The following is a 16,378-nucleotide window of genomic DNA, read 5'->3' as shown; positions in this document are numbered from 1 at the left end:
TCACCCCACACCTAAGGGAACCCTACATTTGTGGGTCTTGACCAAAAAGGCTCACATCCAGATAACCTCAAACTGCATGGGGAGATCAGTTCAGATGGCAACTAAGGAACTTCAGTTTTCTCAAACGATTTCCCAATTTGGTCTGAGAAAGAATATCACTCAGAATATCTCAATCAGTAAATAAAGTGCTAAAAGGAAAAGACACATTGATTGGATACTTTGGATACAACCCGAATATAGTATGTGAATTTATCTCAATAAAACTGCATTAAAAAAAGGACACATCATAATATTCTGTTTTAGGAAATTAAGGTAATACTTCCATATTTCCGATTTTTGGTGTCTGTCTGCATTTTAAGTAGAAATGTTTCCCTAAAATCTCATGAATACAGGTTCCACTGATCATAATTCTAGGTATTTTTTAAACCTTAGAAACATGAGATCCAGGAACAACACAGCCACCATGAGTTTATCGGCATTTCATGCTAATCTGAGCATTCCATTTAGCCTTTCTGACTCATACTCCATAAAAATTACCAACTTACAACCTCAGGGCAAGACATCCAGTATTATCCTATCTAACCAAATCTTGAGATCAATTTTCTCTTCTTTAAAATAGGAGCAAGGAGTGATCAATGAAAGGGAGGGGTAAGGGGTATGGTATGTATAAATTTTTTTTCTGTTTTCGTTTTATTTCTTCTTCTGAATAGATGCAAATGTTCCAAGAAATGATTATGATGATGAATATGCAACTATGTGATGATATTGTGAATTACTGATTATATATGTAGAATGGAATGATCAAAATAGGAATGTTTGCATTTTCTTTGTGTTTTTTGGTATTTAAAAAAATAAAAAGATTAAAATGTGAAAAAAAAAATAGGAGCAAGGACAGTTTCTTAATAATATCAGACGACAGGGACTAGACCACATTATCTCTTAAAGGCCTTTTCATCTCTACGATGTAGAAGTTGTCATGTGATTCTTCACACTAATCATGAAGCTTCTGCTTGAACCCATCCAGTTAAGTCATATTCTATTGTAGGACAGCTTTAATCTTTTTCATTTTTTGAGCAGAAACTGTCATCCTCAAACTTCTTCTTCATGACAGTTCTATTCTTTAGATGACCTTGAACATCTTTTCCAACTCTGAAATTTTAGGAATCTATGAAATCTGGAGTAAAGTTTCTGATCATGTTCAAAGGATCACAGCTGAAGTTTTCTTTTAGGTGTGAATTTTATCCTGGTGAATAATCTTTTAGTGTATCCCCAGAGCACACTAAAACACTATTTTGAATACAGTGGGTACTCATTTAAGAGCTACAGCCTCAATAAACTATGGAATAGATAAATCATTCTCAATTTGGATAATTTAGAGTAAACTCTATTACACAGTTTCCAAATACTAGGTTTAAAAACATTTTTTTAAAAAAACAAAAACAGTTCATTCATATATTTGTAAAATACCAACAAAAATAAATAGGAAAAATTTAAAGGTTTAAATTAAACTCTAGATTCTACTAGAATTATTCTGTAAGTCCTTTCTACGCACAACTCAATCTAAGGCTTTTTTTTTTTAACCCTTTATCTTGTAACTTTCTTACCAGTAAAACTTTGGGAGTAATGAGGTGGGGAAGGTATAAACACTGTGGCCCAAGCTAAATTCACTTGTGGGGATGATGCAAAGAAGGCACTCTGGTGCAAGCTCATTTTAAGAGAAGCTATACCACTTTTCCCTTAGTTTAACAACAGACCTCTAGTGAAAAGTAACTACATGAAATAAAAAATTCCTAGGGCTGAGAAGGAAGAGAATAAGGGGGGTGGGGGCCGGGGATAACAAAGGGGTGCAGGGTTTCTTTTTGCAGATATGAAAATGTTCTAAAATCGCTTGTGGTGATGACGGATACACGATTCTGTGATTATACCAAAACCACTGAATTGCGTGCTTCTAATGGGGTAAGAATTGTAAGGGTCGTAAATTATATATCAAAAAAGCTGTTTAAAAATAAGTGAAAATAAGTAAATGCCCATTAAGTGGTATTTGATACTTACCTCCTTCTCCAGACCCAGAGCCATTATCTGAGAAGAAAAAGAAAGAGTGAATATGAATACTCTTCCTGGAAATTTCATCTTATCAGATAGCAAAATTTCTTGTGATATCCATTCTCATATTGGCCTTTCCTCTTCTGATATCCAATAGTTTATTTTTATATACTTATTTGATGTCTGTCTCAAAATACAAATTTCTTGAATACATAATCATCTATGTCTCATACATCTTTGTACCCCATTCAGGAAATATCCAAGCGCCTTGCACTGAGCAAAGACCAATAAATATCGTTAAATAAATGGCCAAATATAATTCATTCTAATTCACACATTTAAAAGTTAGAAGAAAATTTAAATTTTGTTAAAACTTGAGAGGAATAATGAACAAGCTGCTTTCATGAGAAAGGAAGAAAGAAGCTTTGGGTCTTTCCCAAAAATATTCTCAATGAAATGTGTGGATAAAGGCCAAAGGCCGAAAGGTAAGGAAAGTCCCAAGGTTTAGAAGGAAATAACCTCAGGGCTGAAGTTTTCCTATTTACTAATGAAATTAAGTTCTTCTAGGAAACCCAACCAGAAGAAAACTCACTAAGTGGTAGCCTGGAGACTAGCTACCAGTGAAATTAAAGACCCTCCTTCAAAGTTACCTGAAAAGAAGCCAGGCTAAAATGATTAAAATGTAATTAAGGTAAAATATGGGGGGCCGGGGATAACAAAGGGATGCAGGGTTTCTTTTTGCAGATATGAAAATGTTCTAAAATCGCTTGTGGTGATGACGGATACACGATTCTGTGATTATACCAAAACCACTGAATTGCGTGCTTCTAATGGGGTAAGAACTGTAAGGGTCGTAAATTATATATCAAAAAAGCTGTTTAAAAATAAGTGAAAATAAGTAAATTTTTTTTTCTAGAAAATTTTATAACTCTAGAAAAATAGCACATAGTGCAATGAGCACGTTTAAACCCAGCAGAATAACACTGGAGTATCATCACAGAGACCTAAACAAGCAGAGATGGCAGGGGAGAATCTGGTGCTTTATCCAGCGCTTTCCAGAGACGAGAGGAGAGCCCAATCCTAGAGAATCCACTCCAGTACTCTGAACAGCTCTCGAGGGTGGGAAACACACTTGACACATTATTGCTCCTTTCCCTTCTTATCACTTCAGAGGATAATCCAAGATTCAGATAAGGGAATGGAAAAAAACACACAACTTACATATTGCCAACTGCAAAATCTTTACGTGATTTTATACAAAGCCTTAACATGGGTTCAAAACAGTAGTATAAATTTTTGAAATGAGACTTTCTTAATGATTCTGCCATTATAGTCATATCATTCCAGAGGAAAGGGGCCCGTGAATGTGATTTCATAAACCAAAATGGGCTTTGGATCCAACAGATATCATGTTAGACCCTGATGTTTTAGATCCACGGAGAATTTAAATCTTCACGCATTAAAAGAAAAAGAAATGGGATTTTAAAAAAAAAGTCTACCTTGCAAATTTACTGCTGTAATTAGATGAGACAAGGTATGGGCAAGTTTCTAGTAGAGTGCCCCATACACTAGATCCCCAATAAGCATTTCCTGCATATTGCATAGTGCCACGTAAAAGATTCCTCTCTTCAAGTATGTGGACCCCACCATGCCTTTGCCCAAGCGTGTCCCAAGACGGAAAACTAGCTACTTACCATGGCGTCCCATTCCATATTTCAACAACTCTACTTATTAGAACCATCTTTCTTACTCCCTGTAGCTCCTGCCCATTACACTCTAGTCTATCTTCTGGAACTTTACACTCACTCCTAATCTCTATTTTAATAAACTATGTCTAATTTAAAAATATATAAATATTAAAAAAAAAAAATATATATATATATATATATATATATATATAAATCATATGCCCTCTTTTAAAGTCATTTACAATAAACGAATAAAGTGAATATCATGGCTACTCTCATGATGAGGCTGAGCTCTTCTTGTTGATTATATTTCACTGCACAAGTCCACCCCAACCCTCACATATTGAACACACCTCCCTAGGCTGCACACATGGCTTTCCTGGTGAGAATCGTGGAACTTGCTGGGGACAGATGCATCAGATAAATCCAATTCGGGATGATGCCTACAGAGGGTTATGTACAAGGAGCACTGAAGACAAGGAAGGTGTGAACAACTCTGCTGGGAGAGAAGAATGGCTGTCGCAGAAGTACAATTTCACAGAGGAGAAATGCTTAAGCCTGATCCTTATGTGTGAGAAAAGAATGATCAAATGGGTAAAATACAATAATATTCCTGGCACCGGTACTATAATCTATAAAAGCCCAAAGGGCATGAGAGAGACTGGCCCATTCAGGACAGAACAGGACTCTGAAAATAGCACCTTACAGTTTAGCTCATTACAATCCTTACGTAGCATGTCCAAGTAATGATGATAACCATTTAACAGCATAAGAAACTGAAATTCAGGAGGGTAAGGGAACTGTCCAAGGTCATACAGCAGGAGCTACTAAAAAGCCAGATATTTTAACCCTCAGGCAGTGTTCCTTTCAACCCTCCACCTCCTAATGCTTAACTTTCACTGCCTCTCAAAGTACTTAGGCTCCTTATAGAGAGTGCATAATTAATTTGGGATTGTAAGGAACCTCATGTTTCACTCCAGTTTCTAGGTCTGGTCTGTAAAACACAAAGAATTTAGAGAAATGTGTAAGAATCACATCAAATAATAATAATTTCTCTAGGCACCTAATTATTCAGTAAAAGCAAGAAAATCTGAACACTGTAATAAATAGGGAAAGAAAGTAAATGGAATAGAATACCTAAGCATAGTCTTCACCTCTCCTGCTAACCATATGATAATGCTAACTAAAATACCTCACCTGCATCCTCGCCCCCAAACACTTATGCAAGTAAGAAATTAACAGTAATACCTTCCAAAATTCAAGAAGGCAAAGAGAAGAAAGTAAATACACAAAATGGTATGGGGGGGGGGAATTAAAAGCAAATAGCTTGAAAAGAAACAACATCCTGGGACACCACTATTGGCTTTCTGTAGATTTTCCAAACCTTTCTCAGAATAAAAAAAATCAACCAAATCTGCCTCATTCCCCAGCCCCAAATCTTATTCTAATTATAAAATCATAGCTCAAAGGACTTGCAAAGTCCTACAAAGCCTTAAAAAATGTCCTGAGAAATAACACAGTGAGTACAAGGCCACATGGGGCTAAAAAGCAACATGACATAGTTTATGATCCCATTTATATGAAACATCCAGAATAGGGAAATTCATGGAAAAAGAAAGCAGACTAGAGTTTACCAGGGGTCGGGAGAGAAGGAAATGGGACATGACTGCTTAATGGGTACAGGGTTTCCTTTCGGGGTGAAGAAAAAGCCCTGGAACTAAAGAGTGGTGATAGATGCAAAACATGAGTGCTCTTAATTAATGCTACTGAAATGTATATGTGAAGTGGCCAAAGTTGTCAATTTTATGTTACATGTACTTAACACACAAAGACATATCTAACACCTAACCCCCAGTCCTATGGGTTTGAACTCATCTGTGACTAGCATCTTCGAAGAGCCTATTTAGAGGATGCCGAATTGAATGAGGGTCAGCCTTAATCCAGAGTGACGGAAATCTTTAGTCCAAATTTCCCAGGGGAAGCCAGCTGGTTGGCTGGCAACTTCAGAAAGATCCAATACCAATGTTGAGCCTGATTTCTTCTTCTAACCTCTGAAATCCTCACTTCTAGCTTGATTAGAGGAGACTCCCTACACTCATGAGGATAATCTCATTTGTTGGCCATAGATGCAATCATCATCAACAATGATAGAGCTTGTAAAAGCTCTATCTTGAAATACTCTCACAATAACAAGACAGCCAATGCTTGACCAAACAACTAGATGCCATCACCAAGCCAAGCTGAAACATGATATAAGCCATCACAATAAAAGAAAAATCTACTTAAAAAAAGGGGGAGGCCTATATGCTAGAGCAGCTAGATGGAAAAAAATCTGAGCGGATCGTATGGTAGCCCATGACAAACTCTGGGATCTGTCCTGTAACTATTTGTTGAAGAGTGCTTTGAAAACTACCGCTTTTTATTTCTTTGCTTTGTATATATTTTATACTATACAATAAAAATGTTATTAAAAGGGGGGACGGACAACAACATGAAATGGGTGCAAAAAAGAGCCTCCCCCAAACTCTTTGCACAATCACCACCACCAATCAATGCAGCAGTTATCTCTTGGAATATTTCCTTTTAGAAAATGCGGTGAAACCATTTCTAACACGTACTCAGAAGAATATCACATACCGGAGTAGCATGGTCCTCTCGCTATTACTGTTATCTCTTTCTGATGCTTACAAGCAGCCCTTCTGAGAAAGCATTCATTTTGATAAGTGTCCCCATTTGATCCACAGACGGGAATGTAATTTGTATGGCACTGCAAAAGAAACAAAAATAAATTCTCAGAACTAAGCATGAATATTAATAGCTCATTTTATATTCATAAATGCAAGACCACAGTATTATGACATACTTCTACTACAGAATAATTTGTTCTTTTCTTTGGCTTAAAGAAAAAAGAGTTATGCTACCTCCTCATACCTTTTTCCACCTCTGTAATGAAAATAACTATCGACTGTCCATAAAAATGAGAATGAACGTTCCAATTCCAGCTACTTCATTTGCTTACTATGAAGACCCAGTGAGATAATATAAGAGGAAATTCTTGGCAATGTTTATAAAACACACTATTTATGTAATGTCGTTTATTATTATCAAAACTCACTTATTCAATACTCAAGGTAAATGCTACAGAACACACAAAATAAAATAAGACAATCTCTTTTCTCAGAGATCTTACCGTCTTGTTAGAAAGCCATAAAGGTTAGGGGGGGAAATGCTTTTAAAAATACATCACGATGCCTTTCAGGTGGGAGACCCGGGTTCAATTCCCAGGCCATGCACCAAAAAAAAAAAAAAAAAAAAAAAAAAAAAATCACGAAATTGGGTAGATGAAAAACTACTGGTCATTAAGAGGGTGGGGTAAGGGGTATGGTATATGAGTTTTTCCTTTTTTCTTTTTATTTCTTTTTCTGGAGTGATGCAAATGTTCTAAAAATGATCATGGCAATCAATACACAACTATATGATGGTATTGTGAGCCACCGATTGTATATGGATGGATGGACTCTATGTGTGTAAAAATTTGTCAATAAAAACTTTTTTTTAAATACATCATGTACCAATTAACAGGGAGGTGGTAATACCTATTACTGTAAACCAGAATATTCTAGAAAAGCCTCCTAAGAGAAAACAGAACATGAACTGAGCCTTGAAGAATGAGCAGCAATTAGAGATGAAAAAGAAAAAAAGGTGACACACATCTGAGCAATGGCACAGGACTTACACGTGTAAAAATGGAAAGCAGACAAACATGGCTAGACCTTACAACAGGTCATCTAGGGAAACAATCCAAAAACGACTTGGTCTAGAAGGGACAAGACAGATCGTAACAGTAGGCAGGCGCCAGATCATGAAGGGGGTTGTTTTATTGTTTTAAATGTCACACCAAGGAGCCTACACTTCATCCTCTAGGGAATAAGAACTGAAAACTTCCGAGCAGGGAAATGACACCATGAGCATTATTCTCAGTAAGATGCTTACATTTTAAATAGTATTCCATTATCTACAGGTCTTTCTGGTCATAACAGATATTTCATTTTTTGACTCACAAATGCATAATCAAAAATTATCAAGAAGTGAAACAGAACTCCCGTAAGTTGCAGCATTCACCCTTTTTTCCGTTACAGCCATTTCAGGACCAGCGACACCTGCTATTCCAGCCAGAGAACCGACCATGGCATCAGCACTGCCCTTAGATTAACTTTCATCCCCCATTCCTGGCGCACAGTGGCTCTAATCCAGAAGCTATGTAAAATGTCAATAAATTTTTAAAAACTGCATATACTTTTTAAATGCAGCAGGACTAAGTAAAATGGTAACAGTTTTACTATAGGTTAAAGGGGGCTTAAGGCAGAGAGGCTTAAAGTCATTTTACAAATAAAAACTGTTAACCATGAACAAAAATATTTTCTAAATTCTGTATTGAAATATAACACACATAAAGAGTGCAGAGAAGATAATTCAGTTCAATTACTTTTCTGCAAAGCAAGCACACACATAGAAGCAACTCAGTCAATCAACAGAACATCGCCAGCACCCAGCGGCAGCCTCCATGCCACCTCCCAATTACTACCTCCCCCAGACACCCCATTCTGACTTCTCACACCTTACACTAGATGCACACAGCAGAAACAGATGTTTAAAACTCTGGCTTTGTTGTAGACTCTTTTCTCATTTTTGCTTTCATTCCAGTATTATAAGCATTAATAAATACATATTTGTTAAAAAAAATTAACTAGCAGAAATAAGCCAATTTAATATATATTTATGTATAAATATTTGCTGTGACTAAAAAAATTGGACAGCAAATTTTATCGTCTACACTCTGATACAACACAATTAAAATGGAAATTAATAGCAAAAGAAGTTCAATAAATTTTTTAAAATGGAAATTAATAGCAAAAGAAGTTCAATAAATTTTTAAAAGCCCCAAATAAATTACAAAATTTAAATCATCTTCCAAAATAACTAGACAAAGAAAATATTATATAGGCAATTATAAACTTCAGAAAATTTAAGACACACTATATCAGATTTTATAGGATGTGGCAAAAGCTGTACTCAAAATTCTAGCCAATTACATCCTTTCATTAGTAAACAAAATAATACATTATTTTTGCTAAGCACTCATCTAAAGGAAGGAAAAAAGTATGGTACATCCAAATGATAGAACACTATTAAGTCATTAGAAAGCATAATTGAAAAAACAAAGGCTAAGAAACATGTTAACGATAATTTAAGAGAATATTGATTATAACATCATACAATGACCCAATTATGTAAAAATGTTAAATAGAAATGCACTATGAGTCAACAATCGTACTGCTAGTAATCAAGCCTTCATAAATACTAGTATAAGTAAAAAATATATGTAGGATGCTAACAGCAAAAAGGTTAAAAATTCTCTAAATGTTTATCAATGGGTGAATAAATAATTAAATTGTGATATGTGTACTCAGTGGACAATGAATTAGCTCTCTATATAATGTGGAAATATAAGCGTTATACTATCAGGTTAAAAAAGCATGTTGTAGAATTACTGGTGTAGCTCGATTCTATTTCTGTAAATATAAAAAAGAAAACACACACACATAAAGAAAAAGCCTGAAAGAATACACACCAAACTGTCAACTGTAGCTCCCAAAGAAAAACAGGAATAGAGAGGGAAAGAGAGATTATCTCTTCTTACTTCATAAGACTCCTGAATTGACTGAATTAAAACTATATACCTTTTTAAAGAAAACATGTGAACCACTACAGAAGGAATGGACTACTGAACAAATATACACCAAAAAGAAATTTTTGCAAAAAAAAATTGACTAAAACTCCTCACATCATTTATAAAAAATAATTCCAATGGATTAAAAAAGATAAATTTAAAAATTAAAGCTGTAAACAAACTGTAAAATATATAGATGAATAGTTAATTATCACAGGCTGGGAAAGGACTTTCTAACAATAAAAGTCAATGGAATCAACTGTAAAGGAAAAGACTGACTATATAACTAAAACATCTATGTCAAAAATATAGATTATAGTTTTAAAATTTGAGGAAAATATTATAACAAGTAGAAACAAGCTATTATCATAACTCATAGAGATCACACAAATTAATAAAAAGCTGAAAATAATCCTATACTTAAATCCTGTGTTTAAATTATGTCCCAGAATGCTTATATTAGCCGTGAAAGCATGCTAAATCACAAGCAGGTTTTTTAAATGAATTGAGAGATATTGCTAAAGTATCTACAAGATATCTCAAAAACTGGGTAAAATATGAAATAATTCACAAAAGAAATAAAAATAGTAAGTGCATGGCACATTCTCAATTTCTCTACTAATCAAATGCAAATAAAAACTTTTTTTTGGCCTGTCAGTTTTATAATATTTAAAGGGATTCTAAAAATCCACTAATAGTCTACAAAGAAAGAAGCAATCTGATGTACTGTTCTTGGTGAAAATGTTAATCTACACATGAGCATCCCAGTGACCCAAAAATTCTACATCAAGGAATTTAACCTCAGGAAATACTTAAAACAGTTGGAAGAGGGGAACAGCACTAGACTTTCCCGTGTAGGGTGGCTAAAACTCCTATAAAAAAACCCAGAGCCCCTGGAAAGTGAGAGGGAAATCCCAGAGAAGAGAGACTCAGAAAAGGAGGGGTCTCAGATTCTTGTGTATAAACTTAGACCAAATTTCTGGCAGACTCCAAGTAGCCCAGCTGAGCATAAAGAAATGAACAGATAATTGTGTTGCTGCCCACCCTACAAGACTTGAGCCTGCTAATTTAAATGTCTAATGTAAAAGAGTTCAGCTAATTTAAACATCTGTTTCAAAAATAACAATCAATACTCTCTGGGAGAACAGAACAGAATTTGGACACTCTAAAACACAGTAACAACGTGTAGGATAAACTAAAAATTATTCTAATTCTAAGTAATATGATCCACTCTCAAATGAAAAGACAATCAACAGGGAATATTCCCAAGATGTTCCAAATGTTGAAATTATCAGACAAAAAATGTTAAAGCAGCTCTAATATCTATGCTCAAGGAAAATATGCTTCTAATTAATGAAAAGATAGAAAATTTCGGCAGATAAACAGAAACAATAACAAAATTCTAGAAACAAAATACCTGCACTTAAAAACTCAACTGGATGAGTAGAATAGAGATGAGAGACGAAAGGGTTAGTTAACCTGAAGATAGATCAAAAAAATAAAATGCTATGGAACTTTGAATAACTCTGTGACACCTAAGACCCAGAAACAGAGTGCCATAGCCCTGAAAGTTAGCATAACTATATAAAATAATAACTAAAGTAACCGAAAAAAAGATCCTCCTTATACTTCTTCTAAGCAATTATTCATGGTGCTAGTTAGGCTGATATAAGAGTTCCTAACAGCCAGGCACCCATCACAGATACCTACTAAAGCAAAGAAGACCACTTTAGTGAGAAAAAAAAAGGCCCTTTTAAAGAGGGCCTGGGGAGCGGGCGGGACAGACATACATAACAGATTGGCCAGGTTATTCCAAGAGTAACCAGTCAGGGGTGGGCACGAGTTAGCTCAGCCTCAAAACTGCCCAAGAGATGCCCTCCTGGACAGGCTGCATAGTCAGCTGTAAACTACCTTTTGACTATGAGGAACCTTGCCAGTTGGACAACAGGACATCCATCAACCCTGCCTTCTCTACCTAAACTCACCACTTCTTTTAATGAAAACAAGCATGATGTTCTATAATTTTCAAAGAGTTTGCATTTGCAAGTTCTCTTTCTGATTTTGATCCTCATCACAATATCACAAAAAAGGTAGGAAATGTGCTTTCTCTTTCCAAATGGAATATTGATACAGAGAGAATTACCTGCAATCATACAAATCATGGCCTGAGGTTACAGAGGTTATGGGAAATATTGACTCTCCTATACCTTTACCCCTGGTTTCTGTACCCTTTACTCCCCTTAAAATCCAAAATGGTGGATGATTTAGAACATGATCACGAGCGAAAAAACTTCTAGTGCCCTTTAGTCTCATCTCAAATTCACAATCAGGAACCAACTTGTAAGAAACACTCTGAAGCCCAATTTTCATTTAATCACAAAAAGTTTTAAAAGGATGAATTGACTATGATACATTCTGCTTCCCTTATTTCTTTTAGACAAGAATCACAACTAAAAGAGCATCTAAAAAGCAAAGACAAGCACACTCGTAGCCTGAGGGACCCCTTCTAGCCCATCTCTAACCCTGACCCACACTGAGGGGCTCAGGCAATCACAGTTTTTGACCTAAAGAAATGAGACAGCAGCAAATAAGAGAAGGGAAAGAGAGAGACAAGGAGGAGAAGAAAAAACTACCAACATTTCAAATAAAAGACTCTACTACAATCTGCACCTTATTTCCATTCAGCAATAATACCTTACATTTATAAAGAACTTTAATATCTTTTTCAAAGCATTTTCCTGTCTATTATTTGGTCTCTAAATTCCATGAAAAAGCATGGAAGATACTAATAATAGGGCATTATCCAACCAAAAAAGCAGAACTGGAGGGCTGTAAATTCAGCTTCCTTTTGGGGTTCTGGTGTTTTAAGCATTTTAACCTGAAGAACGTAAGATTATAAAATATGAAAAAGATAGAAAACTGTTTAAAAAATGTTTAGTTTCCTCACCTGAAATTGGCATGCACATTTCAAACCATCTCCATCTTCTTTACAGACTCCTCCATATTTACATGATGATTCATCACAAACTCTTACATCGGATTCCCTCACATTTAATTCTGTAAAAAAGGAAAGAGTATTTCATATATATTTGGCCTTTTGTATCCAAATGTACCCATATAAACAAAAGAAAGGAAATCTTTCAAATGTATTGAGCATACCATTCACAAGTATATAATCAGATACAATATACAAAAAGCAAGTTTTACAGAACATGAAATGTTCAGTATTCCCTAAAGAAAATCCAACATTATAATAGGCCTGAAAGTAATCCACATCAAATTAAAACTCAAAATTTCAGGATTTAACATAATTTCTGAATTTAAATCTATAGAATACTTCTATCTTGGCCTGCCTAGACCAATAGAAATTGTCTTCATTATTTTAGATTTCTTTCTTAAGGATAACTTATATAAGAATAACTAGAAGGAACATTAATCCTTTTGGTATCCAGAATAAATTTTGGGTGATCATATTCACTCTAGACAAACTATTTTCAAGACAAAACGATTATAAAGTAGACCTGAATTGCGTAATATAGACAGATATGGAACACTTATGTGCATAGACTTAAAGAGATTAAAAATCTTGCTAGTCTTAAAATTTTTAAATGGCAGCCTTAATTTTACTCTACCAATGGAAGTAAGGTCAACTCACATACTAGCACCCTGTGGTTATTTTGCGCCTGCTTCATGTCAGTCTTGCTCTGGAAACATCAAAATAAGCTTTCTAGGTCACCAAATACATTGTTCCAAGGTTGGTGCTAAATAAAGCCGCCAATTTGGGATTGGGTGAGAACCACAGCAACTCCCATTCCCTCCCCCTACTGTTTAGGTAACCAAACCCAGTAGTTTGGTTTGGTTAGAAACACCTGAGTGTGGAAGCAGACAGGCCCAAGCTGAGCTCTGACTGAGGCGCTCAGTAGCTGAGTGCCTCAGGGAGCACCCACCCATCCCCTGAGATGTCTCAGGGTCTCCTGCATCTCCCTCTAGAAGCCTGTAGGCAGAGCATCCTGAGGTCCAGCAACATACCTGAGAGCACTTCTCCAAGCAAGCCCCCATCCCTGGTTGTTTTCTATTTCTAGATTACAAACCAGGACTCGGTAGGTCCGTCAAGAAGATCATCTCTCTACTTTGATCTGTTTTGGTATGGTAGATCGAATCATGTCCCCCAACCAGGACATGTTCAAGTCTTAATTCCTGAACTCATTAGTAAACAGGACCTTTAAAGCTCCTATTTGGATAAGGCCAAATTGAATCACAGCGGGCCTTAATCCAATATGGTGAAACCTTACAAGAAGAGGAATTTCCTTCGCAGTATGTTAGGAGAAGCCAGAGAAGGAGAAAGAAACAGCCACATGATGGGAGCAGAAATGCATCTATAAGCCAAGGAACCCCAAGGACTGCTGGCAAGCCAGCACCAGAACACTATAGATTTCAGGAGGAAGCATGTCCTGCAGATACCTTGATGTTAGACTTCTAGCTTCCAAATTGTGAGCCAATAAATTCCTATCATTTAAGCCAATCAGCCAGGTTATTTGTTATAGCAGCCCTGGCAAACTAAGACATCTGCTGACACTCACGGCCTCTCCCTGTTCCAGCTGTTCTCACTGCTCTGTGATGATGACTTGGGGCTCCTACTTCCTCCTAGGACAACCTCCTAAGGAACTGGAGGTCAAGTGCCTGGATCCCCGAGGAGATGAAAGTCAACAACACCTACCTGAATACTCCCTGAAGCAAGCGCTACACCAGGGTAAGGAGACATCCATAGAACTGGGGCTACAAAAACTTTCCTTTCTGTTCCTTTAATGGATCTCAGGTGCACAGATTTGGATTACTTTGAAGTTCAAGCATTTGTCAGAAAAAAAAAAGTGAAAACTTAAGAAGAAATGTGTATGAGAAAATAAACGTTTGTTGTTTAAAAAAAGGGGGGTAAATTAATACAGTTATTTGCTGGTCTGTTTTGCAAACTAGTCCAAGCACAGAGGACCCTCTTCCAATTCTTTCTCACCTTGGGTATGGCAGATTCTGTGTCTCTTAGTCTTATTTATCATCCACCTCTTTTTCCTCACTCTTCCCTTTCCCCTTGACCATTTGCTTTAGCTCTTGAGGCTCAATCCTAAGTGTGTATGTGTTTCTCTCTACCTACATTTCTCCTGGGAACTTACACAAGGTCCAGTTCCAATTACTGTCAAACAAACATTTTAGACTCAGGAAGACAATTAAATACCAATATAGAAATACCCAAGAAAAGAGGGTTAGAATACACGGCATTTTTGCTCAACTACAGATTTAAATTAGTGGCCACAGAAAAAAAGTGCACAATTTGAGAAATAAAATTTAGTGCATTTCTCTCTTCTTTAGAGCCTTAAAGTTCACACTACTTTCCATTACAAACAAGAACAGAATCAGACATAATAAAACAGGAAAAAAAGGGTTTTATTTTGTCTGTGACCCAAGACTAGGGTCTGAATTACAACTTGTTACCTTGGCTTGAGGTTCTTTTGCACTATTATATGTTTTACCTTCTGTATTTTATAGGTACAGCAGGAGTCCAAGCTAGAACCTAAACCACCCCTGCCACTACAATTCACACTTGTCTGGTGATCATCTGAATGAAGAACTAAGGGACATTTGGGGAGAAAAATCATCCTTAGTGAGGCAGAAAAGCTTGGCCCAGGGAACTGGTCTTGGGCAGGAGGCTGATCCCAAGCGTGGTGGGGGTCCATCGTTTGGACTGCTCCCCAAGCCCAGCCCCAAGAGCTCATCAGGACAGAGACAGAGAGAGGCTACAGCAAGAAATTAAAAGAATGGCCTGCACTAAAACCTCTGAAGCAACAAGGCAAGCTACAAGGAGCCCTACTTTGACGCCCACATGACAATATATAATAGAGGCAGAGGGAATCTCCCGTTTTTGCACCTCAACAGCCCCAGCATATCAGCTGGCAGGACAATGCAAGGCCAAGGAGCCAGGAATGCCAGGCAAGGAGGTACACCTCTGAAATCAGCAAGCATGGCAGGAAGAAAAAGGACAGGTACCAAGTGACAGTGGCCAGAATGGATTAGTGAGCCCACCTGAAACTCCCCTTTGGGTCTCCTAGAATAAACTCGGGGTGAGGGAGTTAGCAGTCCTGCATTATTAGGTGAGGGTAAAAATCATAAAATTCTGATTACACTGGATATTAGTCATTTTTTTTAATGCTTGGCTTACTAACAAATCCATGCTATTCCATGGGTATCTGTATTAAATGTGATTATTTAGTTGGTCAGAAAGCAATTATAAGCATCTACTATGTGTCTAATACTATGCTAAGAATTTGGAACACAGAAAAATATCTAATTGGGAGCTTATATATCTTGCTAACATATGGAACAATTAGTAATGAATTCGATATAGTCTATATATAAGGGGAAAATTGTGCTGTACAGGATATTTATAAATGTTCTAGGAGTTGACTGGGAGATAAATATGGATTTGCAACATAGGGAACAATATCAGACAAGCAAGACTTGCAATGACCTTGAAATGTTAAGGGTTTTTTTTCTGATTATAAAACTAAAGTAGGATCAGTGTACAGCATGTGGAAATGACATTTGAAAATAAAGAATATTCCAACTTCCCACTATGCATAATGTTAAAAGACAGAAAAGAGAATTATCTAGGAAGATAGTATAAGTAGAGAAACAACTAACATAATAGTGCATACAATTTTAATATCAGTGGTTTCCAAACAACATTCCTTAGAAAAACTCATGCTCCAGACCAGGATAGACTGTCATCAAACTCAAATAAGAATTTCTTTCCTCATTTGCAAGGAAAAATGTCAATGGAAAGAATTTTCTCAATTTTAAGAGGTTTTTCATCAATCCTTCTTAAACCTTTTGAGATGACTTCCTCGAGAGCTATCGACAAAACTAA

The 16,378-nt window shown here is 36.3% G+C and overlaps 1 protein-coding gene across 1 annotated transcript in view; it reads right to left on the bottom strand.

Moving 5' to 3' along the window:
• Positions 1-16,378, bottom strand: part of TMEFF1 (transmembrane protein with EGF like and two follistatin like domains 1) — a 106,914-nt gene that overhangs the window by 71,536 nt on the left and 19,000 nt on the right. The window contains exons 2-4 of the mRNA XM_077140306.1: positions 12,410-12,519; positions 6,369-6,498; positions 2,053-2,079 (exon numbers count right to left, since the gene is read on the bottom strand). Of these exons, the coding sequence (XP_076996421.1) occupies positions 2,053-2,079; positions 6,369-6,498; positions 12,410-12,519 (267 nt within the window). The remainder of the gene's footprint in view (positions 1-2,052; positions 2,080-6,368; positions 6,499-12,409; positions 12,520-16,378) is intronic.

The sequence above is a fragment of the Tamandua tetradactyla genome, chromosome 2 (assembly GCF_023851605.1).
Source record: "Tamandua tetradactyla isolate mTamTet1 chromosome 2, mTamTet1.pri, whole genome shotgun sequence".
NCBI classification, from domain to species: Eukaryota; Metazoa; Chordata; class Mammalia; order Pilosa; family Myrmecophagidae; genus Tamandua; species Tamandua tetradactyla.
Note: the sequence above shows the minus strand (reverse complement) of the source record. Positions and strands in the feature narration are given on the sequence as shown.